The sequence below is a fragment of the Mobula hypostoma genome, chromosome 12 (genome assembly GCF_963921235.1).
Source record: "Mobula hypostoma chromosome 12, sMobHyp1.1, whole genome shotgun sequence".
NCBI lineage: Eukaryota > Metazoa > Chordata > Chondrichthyes > Myliobatiformes > Myliobatidae > Mobula > Mobula hypostoma.
The window spans coordinates 93,590,751-93,602,838 of record NC_086108.1 but is presented as its reverse complement, the minus strand read 5'-3'; the positions used below and the strand labels follow the sequence as shown (position 1 = coordinate 93,602,838).

The window sequence follows — 12,088 nt, the reverse complement described above, 5'->3', positions numbered from 1 at the left end:
GATGAAGAGACTCGGCCCAAAACTTTGACTGCTTACTCTTTTCCATAGAACTTGCCTGGCCTGCTGAGTTCCTCAGGCATTGTGTGTGTGTTACCTTTAGAAGACAGTTGTACAGTTAACTGGAGAGGAAAGGTTTGGAAGGAGTTGGGTCAAAGGCTGCAAGTGGGACAAGCTTGGATAACAGTTTTGTCAGCATTGGCCATTTGGGTTAAAGGCCTGTTCCCGTTCTGTATGACTCTATAAATGTCGTCATTTCATTAACCACTGTTGTGCACTTTTATCAGTGTACAGGATGACTGCACAGTTCTGTGCAAAAGTTTTAGACACACATATATATAGCTAGGGTGCCTAAGACTTTTGCACAGTACTGTATTTGTCAAAGTGGAGCAGAGAGTTTCTAAATCTGACGGGAACAAAGGGTGTTGGGGATGGTAAGGGTGGAGCACCGCAGGAAGTCTGTGGGAGAGAAGGAGCGCCAGGGTCGGGGTGGGAGTGAATGTGGTGTAAGTGCAGACACACACAGCCCTGAGACACCAGGCAAGGTCATTTGGTTCAAAACAATTGCTTTATGGAGCATTACAGAATGTCTCTCTGGTGCTTCCCTCTCTCTCTTCTCCTTTTCCCAACCACAATTCCCCTCTCCCTGCTCCATTCCCACTCTCAGTCCACAGTAGAGACCCATATCAGAATCAGGTTTATCATCACTCTTGTACATCATGAAATTTGTTTTTTTCTGTGGCAGCAGTACTGTGCAATACATAAAATTACTACAGTACCATGCAAAAGTCTCAAGCAGCTTAGCTATATATATGTGCCTTAGACTTCTGCATAGTACTGCATCACGTATAATGTCTGTTTGGAGAAACTCAAAACCTCCCCTCAGATGCTGCAATGGATTCACAACCCTAAAACCCCACTGTACAAGTTGAGCATGTGTATTTCAGAACCAATAAGCAGATTGTTCATGTTTACTGGGAGCTGGGATAGAAGGACAAATGATTCAACTATGATATCTAGAAGGAAAAAAAGTCAACAATGTTGTCTTTGAGTAATGACAAACTCTAGATAAAGGATTGGGAATAAACTATTCCTTGTCTTAATAGACCTAAAATAAACTTTTGCACTGGCTGCAGTATTGTTCTTGCCAAGCTCAGACAGTTTAAAAGTAGTAATAGATGGTTTACCAAATGAGCCATTTATCTGTCTAAGTAGTTGACATGTATCCTTTTCCTTTATTCTCCTGTCCACCTTAGTTGCTATTATTAAAATGCTCCTCTGTCTTAATTTCTGGCAACAACGGTCCTCATTGAGGGATCAGAATTAAAAAGGGTGAGCAATTTCAATTTCCTGGGAGTCAACATCTCTGAGGATCTCACCGGGACCCACGTATTGATGCAGTTACAAGTTACAAAGAAGGCATGACTGTGACTATATTTCACTAATTTACAGTTATTATTATGCATTGAAATTACTGCTGCCTCATAACAAGAAATTTCACAACATATGGCTGTGATATTAAATTGATTCTGACTCTGAACACCATGTTAATGATATGCTGTGGTTCATGAATTACCCAATTTGTGCATGTCTCTTCATTAAGGCGTTTCACTTCTATATTAGAGCTATCTTCAAGATTGATTGGATATGACACACCATCGACAGCAAGACTGTGCACACGGTGCTAATGCAACAGAAATGACTCAACAAACAGCTAACTCCTCGAGTAAATGACAGCTCAAGGATTATACATATCAGTAACTTTGATCATCAGAAAGACTAAAAACTCAGCAACTCAGATGAAAATATGTCCGTTCTTTTTTCTTGAAAATCTGAGTAAGGTGCCCATTAATAGGACTTCTCAGTTGAGAGTCAAGTAATTGGGAAGGCAGCATATTTTCTTCCCTGTGAGACCTTGATAAATAAGGTTTTTTTAAAAATGTTAATCCGATCATTTCAAGGTTACCATTGCCAATGCAAGCATTTACAAAGGACTGTGAAAACAGCTGAGAGGATCACAGGGGTCTCCCAACCATACTTCGGGGACAGTTATGAGCGCTGCGTATGCAGGGTCCTTAATATTATTAAGGATCCCAACCATCCATCCAGCATCCTCTTTGACTTTCTACCATCAGACAGGAGAGTCTGATGCATAAAGACAAGAACGGTCAGGGTGGGAAACAGTTTCTTCCCCCAGGCCATTAGGCTTCTGAACTCCCTGCCGCATTGCATTCAAAGTGCAGCTGGTTAATCTGTTCTGTACCCTTCAATATTTAATTCATGCACTTTAGTTTGTTTATCTGTTTTAATCCATCTGTAGATTTCATCCTTACTTTCATAAGTTATTATGTGTTATGTATGCTACAGTGCAGTTTGGAGAAACATTATCTCATTTGATGGTATATATGTATAGTTAAATGACAATAAGCTTGACTTGATTTGATATTTTTAGATGTATTTATTTCCCAGAATTTAAATTCCCGACTGTCATGGTGGGATTTGAATTAGTTATGCTGTATTTGTAGACCGCGTCTCCAGACAGAAGACTAGAAACTTAATCACCATGCAAAGGCACCATTAACCATACATATAAACACACCAAAACCTCATCTTAACTGATCTTATATTAGGTGACTAGTCTACAGGTCATCCTATGTCTAAATACCTAATTAAAATTCTTATTTTATTTTCTTTTGACTTTAATTTTTTCTTAGTCTTAGGTATATTCATTTTGGCTTGCAGAATCAGAGGAAACCTCGGACAGAGTCATTGAGCACTACAGCACAGAACAGGCCCTTTGGCCCATCTAGTCCATGCCAAGCTGTTATTCTAGTCCCATCAAACCTCACCTGGACCATACATCTTCATACCCCTCCCATCCGTCTATTTATCCAAATTTCTCTTAAACTTTGTAATAGATGCTGAATCCACCACTTCCACTGGCAGCTCATTCCACACTTGCACCACCCTCTGATGGAAGAAGCTCCCCCTAGGATTCCGCTTAAATAATTCACCTTTCACTCTTAACCTATGATCTCTAGTTGCAATCTCACCCAACAGTGGAAAAAGCCTGCTTGCATTTGCCCTATCCATGTCCCTCATAAACGGTGTGAACATTTGCATTACATCTGCCATCTCCGGTCCAGTGTACAGAAGAAATGTCACTGCTAAACAAAACAACTTTTGTATCCTAGCAGTGGATAACCTGATAGTGGAGCAATGTCAAATTCTGTCATTGACAATGGACATCTACCATGGAATTGAATAGAAGCCATTTGCTGTAATTCCAGAACTGAACTACCATGTGGGCGCCACGGCAACGTAGTGGTTAGGGTGACACTATTACAGCTCAGGGATTCAGAGTTCAGAGCTCAATTCCGGCATCCTCTGTAAGAAAGATTTTAGGTTCTTCCCGTGTGCACGTGGGCTTCTTCTGGGAACTCTAGTTTTCTCTCACATGCCTAAGGCGCACCGGTTAGTAGGGTTAATCGCTCATTTGTAAGTTGTTCTATGATTAAGCTTGTGGGTTAAATCAGTGGGTTTCTGGGTGGTGTGCCTCCCTGACAAGAAGGACCTGATCTGCGCTGTATCTGTAAATAATTATAACCGAATTGGTCACAAAAGCCAGCTTACCCATATTCCCATGGAAGGAAGTCCATGTCTACTGAGAGCACCAGGCACTGGAGTAAAAAGAGTAAACCTGAACTTGGTGAAAATCTGCTCCCTCAGTCCCTGAACTTGTTTACATAACATTTGATCCCATATTAATAGTCTCCCTGTGCTATTTCCTTTCTACTGTTCATTGGTGTGGGAACGAATGCAGACTGTTGGCTTTGTTCACTCACTGACCTTTTGTCTCTTCCTGAGAGTCCAGTTCTTCCACAGCAGGAGAGTGATTTGATTGGAGGAGCTCATTCTTCTGCCCCTCTCTCACTACAGTAATTTAGCATATGCACTTCTAAAATATAAACAGCAATGCCTTGACATTAGACAATTGAATTTATTTTTAAAAACAGGAAGGAACAACAATTCAGGAGATGATGGTGCCTGACTCAGAGTTCTCCAGCTTCTTCAGAATAGCTCAGTTTGTAAAACCAGTGATTAGCTAGGCCAGAATAACACACACAAAATGCTGGGGGATCTCTGCAGGCCAGGCAGCATCTTTGGAGGGGGTAAGACCCTTCATCAGACTGGAAAGGAAGGGTGATGAAGACCAAAATAAGAAGGTGTGGGGCAGCAGAGTACAAACGAGGTGAAAGGTGAACCTAGCTGAGCAAGAAGGTAGATGGAGCGGTGGTGGGGGGGGGGGTGGGGGGTGATGAAGTCAGTAGCTGGGAGGTGATAAGTGGAAAAGGTGTACCCTTTCCTCTCCCCCAAGTTCTTATTCTGGCTTCTTCTGCCTTCCTTTCCAGCCCTGATGAGGCTCTGAGCTCGAAACGTCAACTGTTTATTCCCCTCCGTTGATGGTGCCTGACCAGTGGAGATCCCCCAGCATTTTGTGTGTGTTCCCCTGGGTTCCCAGCATCAGCAGAATCTCTTGTGTTAATGATTAGCTGAGCTACTCAAACCAGGATAGTCCCAAAACCTTCGGGTAGTCAGCGATGGCTGAATTTGGTAACGATGTTATGATTAAAAGCCAATGAAAACCAGGAAGTAAAATCAGATAGTGATGGAAGTTCACAAAGGGTTGGTCAAAGTAGGTGAAGTAAAAAGACAAGGTAAACATTTCAGAAGTGTATTCTTCATCCAAACCAAACAGAATGGTTTCTTGGTTTTGATTAAGGGTACGCACTGGAAATATTCAAACCAGCCCTTTACAGAGGCTGGTCAACCCGCCTTCCATTTTCAAAATTGTGAATTCTGCAGATTAAGAGTATAATAATTAGACCATCATCATCGTTATGTGCCATATCGCATGGCATGGGAGATCATAGTCTATCCATGACCATGATCGTTCTTGGCAAATTTTCCTACAGAGTGGTTTGTCATTGCCTTCTTCTGGGCAGTGACTTTACAAGACAGGTTATGCAGCCATTATCAATACTCTTCAGATATTGTCTGCCTGGCATCAGTGGTTGCATAACCAGCACCTATGATAAGCACCAACTGCTCATACGACCATCCACCACCCGCTCCCATGGTTTCACGTGACCCTGATCAGTGCGGGGGGTGGAGGGGATAAGCAGGTGCTACACCTTGCTCAAGGGTCACCTGCAGGCTGGTGGATCAAAGGAGCGTTTTACACCTCCGCTGGTAGGGACCTGTTTCCACCACGCCACCCAGATAGTTAGACCAGTGAGATATAAAAGGCAGCAGATGCTGGAGCAGCTCGGCCTGATGTGCCAAGTTCCTCCAACATCTTGTTTGTTGCCAATAGTTAGACCGCCTGGAGAAAAAGGGTAAAATCGATTTACAGTGACAGTAATTTACAGTTGACACCTGCTCCTTACTTACTTGCTTCCTATTATACTGCTGGCATTTAGGGCAGCAATGAAGGTCCTCCGTCTCTGTCTGTCCTTACCTTCACACACAGATGTAGGTGGATTCTTCATTGCTGTTTCTGTAACCATTTTTTTGTTGAGCAGTCAGGGCTGTTAGCCCTGAGCTGAACCCCCAAACCTGGAGGACCGGTGGACCACTCATAGTCTGGCCTCTACCCTTTGACCTGTTTGGCATGGATGACCCTACGAAGAGCCAAAGGACAAGGCTCTGACTCCAGCCAACATAGCTCTCCGGGTCATTGAAGAATTCAAACTTCCAAACCCTATGACAAGGTTGTGGTCCTCTTGAAGGACATGTGCTCCAATCGTACAATAGTCACAGAATTCATTGTTTGATGACAATTATCCCACTGTGTGATGAGCAGGAGGGCTATAATGTCTCCCTGCAGAAGCACTTAATATCAAGTCCCAAACATCATTCGGGAAGAAGAAAGGATGAAACAGACGGTTAAATAACCAAGAAAGAACAATGCTCCTCCTTTATGCAAGGGAAGTGTCGTGTAGAAACACGTTACATCAGACCTGAGCCCTTGCTTGGAGCACCAGTGACAACGATCTCTCAAGCAGTGAGATCTGTAGACCGCCCTCTCTTGCACAGAATCATAGAAATCCGAATGGGAAAGGAGGCTACAGCATCTGTGTAAGAACAGGATCACATTAGGGCCACCCAGATCACCTGTTTTTAATCATTATTATGGGCTCATAAAATGCAACACATGAATCGGTGTTTAGCTCAACATGGATAGGGTTGTTCAGTTGGACCCACCATTCTGCCATTTCCTCAAAGCCTTCAATTGTTTCCTTCCTTTCTTGAAACTTGCTTTCGATTCAGTTCCACTGCTCTCCCTCAGGCACCACACTCCTGATTATAACAACACTGGTACACCTCTGTTTGTAACTTACAATCATCTTTAAATCGGTGAAGGCAAAGGGATAGTTTGACATTTTGGTTCGAGACCTGCTACTCACTACTATCAGGACTCATTACTATCGCCAAATGTCCTCCTTCAATACTTGTGTTTCCCACCGTTTTGTCCCATGAGGCTTCAAGCTCCATTCGGTCCTGATGTAGGAAGTCAATCCAAAACGTCAATTATCTCTTTCTATCCACAGCTGCTACATGACTTGCTGAGTTCCCCAAGCAGGTTTCATTTTGTTTCCGATTCCACCATTCAACATCTCTTGTGCCTCCCTCTTTAAATCTGTGTTCCTTGGTTAACATTCCTTTTGCCACTATAAATACTTACTTATTTCTACCTAAATCTGACTTTTTAACTCAGACATGGCCACTATACCTTAGTTAAGCTTTAGCCAATGTTCTATAATGGTTGGACAGAACAGCCATTTTAACGGGTTTGCCTGCCTCGGCGTCTGACTGGCAACTGAACGTTGATCTGGGTGAGCAATTAAAGTTCCTTGACTTCACCGCATCTTCATCACTAAGGTATGACACGGCCATTCTGTCAGAAACCTCGAATCAGGTGGTCATAGTAGAGCTGACAGTTCCTTAGGATGATGGTTTAAGGAGGAGTTTGAATGTAAGAAAGCCAAATAGCAGGAGCTGGTGGGAGCAGAGCCAGAGGCAGAGGTGCAGGACATGGTGCGAGCCTATAGAGGTGGGATGTATGGGGGCTGCAAAGAAAAGAGCCACCAGGACCGTCACATAGGCTGCTGAGTGAGTCTCGAGATGGCTGTGGATCGAGAGGTGTGACCTGTGGACCAGTGCTGCTGGGACACAAGCCAGGGCCTAATCAACCCTGGCCGGGTCGCCTGAGTGAGAGTGGACGATGTTGAAAGACCCCAGTCACCCGATGACCACAGGTTACATCACTTAGCATCATAGCCAGCAGATTGCGGAAGTGGGGTGATCAGTAGGACTTTCGTTTCAGTGTGTCAATAAATCAGGTTCAGTTCTCACATTCAGTGCCTTCTGTGTGTCCTGTGATTGTGTGGGTTTCCTCTGGGTGTTCCAACAACTGCCCATGTCACAAAAACAAGCTGATTGATGATTTAATTGCTACTAGTGTACAATTAAGTGATGGGACCTTGGAGGTAGGGGAAGGGTGCCGTATTTGATGGGAATGTAGGGAGAATAGATTACATGGAAAATTAGTGGAGAAAATGAGAGTGGCCTGGGTTTGATAGACCAAATAACCTCCTTCAATGCCGTAAAGCCATATGGACGCATCTTGGCTTTACTTCTCCATTCCCATTAACAAAGCCAATGGTTTCATATACACTTAAGTGACATTTCAACATCAAATATCTGTGTAAAAACACTTCCTGAATCAGCATTCGTGTGAAACTTGCATTATTTCATTTTGCTTTTCCTTATAATTCCTACAAAAACATATGACTTCAGAGTACTCTGTTAAATCTCACCTGAGTTAGTCTGAGTGTTTTACTAATCCATTTCCTGCAAATCCAAAGCAACACACACAAAATGCTGGAGGAACTCAGCAGGTCAGGCAGCATCTATGGAAATGAGTAAACAGTTGACGTTTCAGGCTGAGACCCTTCTTCAGGACTGAAGAGAAGATTTAAAGTTCTTCAGGGTAGGCATTCCTCGAAGAGACTTTGCAGTGGAGCATCAAATGATATACATGAGAACGTCTGCGGTTGCTGGAAATCCAAAGCAACGTACACAAATGCTGGAGGAACTCAGCAGGTCAGGTAGCATCTATGGAAATTAATAAACAGTTGATGTTTCAGACTGAGACCCTTCTTCAGGGACTTTGAATCCTGATTTTTTTTTGAGAATTTTATTGTCTTAATGTAAACATTCGTAACATGCTTTCTATACTTCAGTCCCAAAGTCATTAAACAGATGAAAAAGAGCCCAGTACTGAGTCTTGGAGACATCACTGTACAGTTCCCTGTGACTGAATGGCAACTGCTCACCATTTTCTGCCCTTCAGACAGATTTGTGTCTCTGCCGCCAGAGTCCCTGTAATCGAAATCTGTTTGCACATTGAATACATGGTATATTTCTAAATGCCTTTTGAAAGTTCACGGCCATGCCAGTAACAGCATTTCCATTGGTCTGGTTTATTATTTTATCAATGAATTTGATCAAATTAGCTTTTAATAAATACAAGCTGTCTTTCATTTTCTAGCTAATATTTATCAAAACTGCATTAATATTTTTCTCATAAATTGACTTTATAAATTTCTTTTCCACTGACATCTAGCTGAGTGGCCTGTAGTTGCTGGGTTTATTTTAAATGAGAATGCAGTTCTCCAGTCCTCCGCTGGCATCACTCTCATCTCTAAGGAGAACTGGAAGTATGTTATGGAGTCATAGATCTACAGGGCAACACAGCACAGAAGCAGGCCTGTTAGCCCAACTCATCCATGCAGACCTATCTAAGCTAGTCGCATTTGGCCTGTGTCCCTCAAACATAGAACATTACAGCATAGTACAGGCCCTTTGGCCCACAACATTGTGTCGACCTTTTAGCCTACTCTAAGATCAATCTAACCCTTCCCTCCTACGTAGCCCTCCATTTGTTTCTATCATCCATGTGGCCATCTACTTCTTCATCCACTTATCTCACCAAATGCCTTTTAAATGTGTTATGGCACATCCTCAACCAGTTTCACTGATTAGCTTGTTCTCTATATGCACCACCTTCTGCAAGAAGAGGTTGCTGCTTATATCCGTCTTAAAATCTTTCCCCTGCCATCCTATACCATAGGTTTCTGATGCCCTTTACATGGGGGAAAACACTGTGTGCATTCACATTATCTGTGCCCTTTGTGATTTGATATATCTTGATAAGATTATCTTTTGGTCTCCCATTCAATCCCATTTTCAATTTCTATGTACTTGCAACATTCGACCTGGGTCTCTACTCTTAAATAAAAGGACGTACCTGCCATAAACATCCTTTTACTTGCTCATCCAGAAACCTATTGCATTGAGAGGTTTGGTCCTTATCATGGACCCACGTCTGAATTGTACCTGAACCTGCCCGCTCACCGTTTACTCTTCATAAAGAATGATTAAGGTGATTTGTGTCCACTCTAGTTTTGTGATTCTGAGGTGGCTAACTAGGTCAATGTGGGAGCCACAGTCTCTTCTATAAGAGGGAGCAGGTTGTGGTCGAGGGGGCAGCTGAAAGGATAGGTTGTGAGGTCGTCTACTCCTTCTGCTACTAACGCAGACCTACCACGTGTTCCCAATATGTCTCGAGTCTCTCAGTGCCATCCTGAATTCCCCTTCCTCTGTCATGGGCTGGATATCATTAAGAATGAGTGCAGATGTTGCATTCCTTCAGGCTGGCTTGGAGCCCGTCCTGGAACCTTTTCCTTTGTTAACCTGGCAATGACTTCTGATGACAGAGCTCAGAATAGCATGTGTATTTTGGCCAAGCACCTAAAGATTTATAGAAGGAAGGGGATAACAGTTGCCCAACAGATTCTGAGCTTTGTGCCAAATTTGAGGTCTTGATCTTCAAATATTCGTTTTCCCAATCAACCAAAGGCAGTCATAGCACATTGAAAGCAGTGGTGATTTTCATAATTAATGTCTGTCTTTGCCAGGAAGTTGCTCCTGAGATATGGGATATTGGTCATTGTCTTCTTGCTATTCATTTTAAAAAATCTATATGTGCCAGGATATCTCCCTTTTCATCTAACTAAAGAGATAACTATTAATTGAACCTTTACTCCGTGAGTGTTCTGAATCTCATGATGTTATTCATTGTTAAACAACATAGCTCTTTTGGAAATATACTTCGCTCATCCTGAAGTTCAAAAGTTTATGAAATAACTATTTTCCAGTAGCTATTTTGGAATTTGTCAACAAATTTGCTTTTCTATTGCATTTCCATCAGTTGGTGGTCTAACGTATATACACAACAGTAATATTAACTCAAACAACAGGAGTTCTGCAGATGCTGGAAATTCAAGCAACACACATCAAAGTTGCTGGTGAACGCAGCAGGCCAGGCAGCATCTCTAGGAAGAGGTACAGTCGACGTTTCAGGCTGAGACCCTTCGTCAGGACTAACTGAAGGAAGAGTTAGTAAGAGATGTGAAAGTGGGAGGGGGAGGGGGAGATCCAAAATGATAGGAGAAGACAGGAGGGGGAGGGATAGAGCCAAGAGCTGGACAGGTGATAGGCAAAGGGGATATGAGAGGATCATGGGACAGGAGGTCCAAGGAGAAAGGGAGAGGGGGAAACCAGAGGATGGGCAAGGGGTATAGTCAGAGGGACAAAAAGGAGAGAGAGAGGGAAAGAATGTGTGTATAAAAATAAATAACAGATGGGGTACGAGGGGGAGGTGGGGCATTAGCGGAAGGTAGAAAAGTCGATGTTCATGCCATCAGGTTGGAGGCTACCCAGACGGAATATAAGGTGTTGTTCCTCCAACCTGAGTGTGGCTTCATCTTTACAGTAGAGGAGGCCGTGGATAGACATGTCAGAATGGGAATGGGATGTGGAATTAAAATGTATGGCCACTGGGAGATCCTGCTTTCTCTGGCAGACAGAGCGTAGGTGTTCAGCAAAGCGGTCTCCCAGTCTGTGTCGGGTCTCGCCAATATATAGAAGGCCACATCGGGAGCACTGGACGCAGAATATCACCCCAGCCGACCTGACTGTCTGGGGCCCTGAATGGTGGTGAGGGAGGAAGTGTAAGGGCACGTGTAGCACTTGTTCCGCTTACACGGATAAGTGCCAAGAGGGAGATCATTGGGGAGGGATGGGGGAGACGAATGGACAAGGGAGTCGTGTAGGGAGCGATCCCTGCAGAAAGCAGGGGGCGGGGAGGGAAAGATGTGCTTAGCGGTGGGATCCCGTTGGAGGTGGCGGAAGTTACGGAGAATAATATGTTGGACCCGGAGGCTGGTGGGGTGGTAGGTGAGGACCAGGGGAACCCTGTTCCTAGTGGGGTGGCGGGAGGATGGAGTGAGAGCAGATGTACGTGAAATGGGGGAGATGCGTTTGAGAGCAGAGTTGATAGTGGAGGTAGGGAAGCCCCTTTCTTTAAAAAAGGAGGACATCTCCCTCGTCCTGGAATGAAAAGCCTAATCCTGAGAGCAGATTTTTATTTTAGCAGATTAGTAATATTAACTCCTTTCTTGTTGTTTCGTTCTAACCAAATGCGTTCTGTCTTTGATAATTTCAGTTTCATTCTCCAGTGTTATAAAAGACTTCTTAATAAACATACCAGCCCCTGGTATTTCCCCTTCCTTAGCATCTTAAAGTCAGGAATATTAATCTCTCAATCCTCCTCTTCTTTTATCATTTGATATTTTCAAAATTTTCTTCTGAATTCCTTTGAAATATGATGGGGATCTCTTTGCATAATCACATAATGCAATAGTTCTACATTAAGGAACATAACTTCTGCCTTTCTATTTCTAAAATTATACTGAATTCATAAACTTCTGTTATCAATAGGAATAAACTTCCAGTTTTGGGTCATCCCTGATCTATTTAAATCTTTGAACACAATGATTCATTCTCAACTTTCATCGTTCTTGTGTTGTAAAATTTTAAAGATCTGCATATATTCAGATTCAAACCCTGAGCACTCTTTCAATGAAAAGCAAGTTGTCATTTCAGTATTTAATTCTATGCT

At 43.1% G+C, this 12,088-nt stretch overlaps 1 protein-coding gene across 1 annotated transcript in view; it reads right to left on the bottom strand.

Moving 5' to 3' along the window:
- abca4b (ATP-binding cassette, sub-family A (ABC1), member 4b) overlaps positions 1-12,088 on the bottom strand; it is a 190,936-nt gene that overhangs the window by 174,307 nt on the left and 4,541 nt on the right. Inside the window, exon 2 of the mRNA XM_063064621.1 lies at positions 3,847-3,955. Within this exon, the coding sequence (XP_062920691.1) occupies positions 3,847-3,912 (66 nt within the window). The 5' untranslated portion in view covers positions 3,913-3,955. The remainder of the gene's footprint in view (positions 1-3,846; positions 3,956-12,088) is intronic.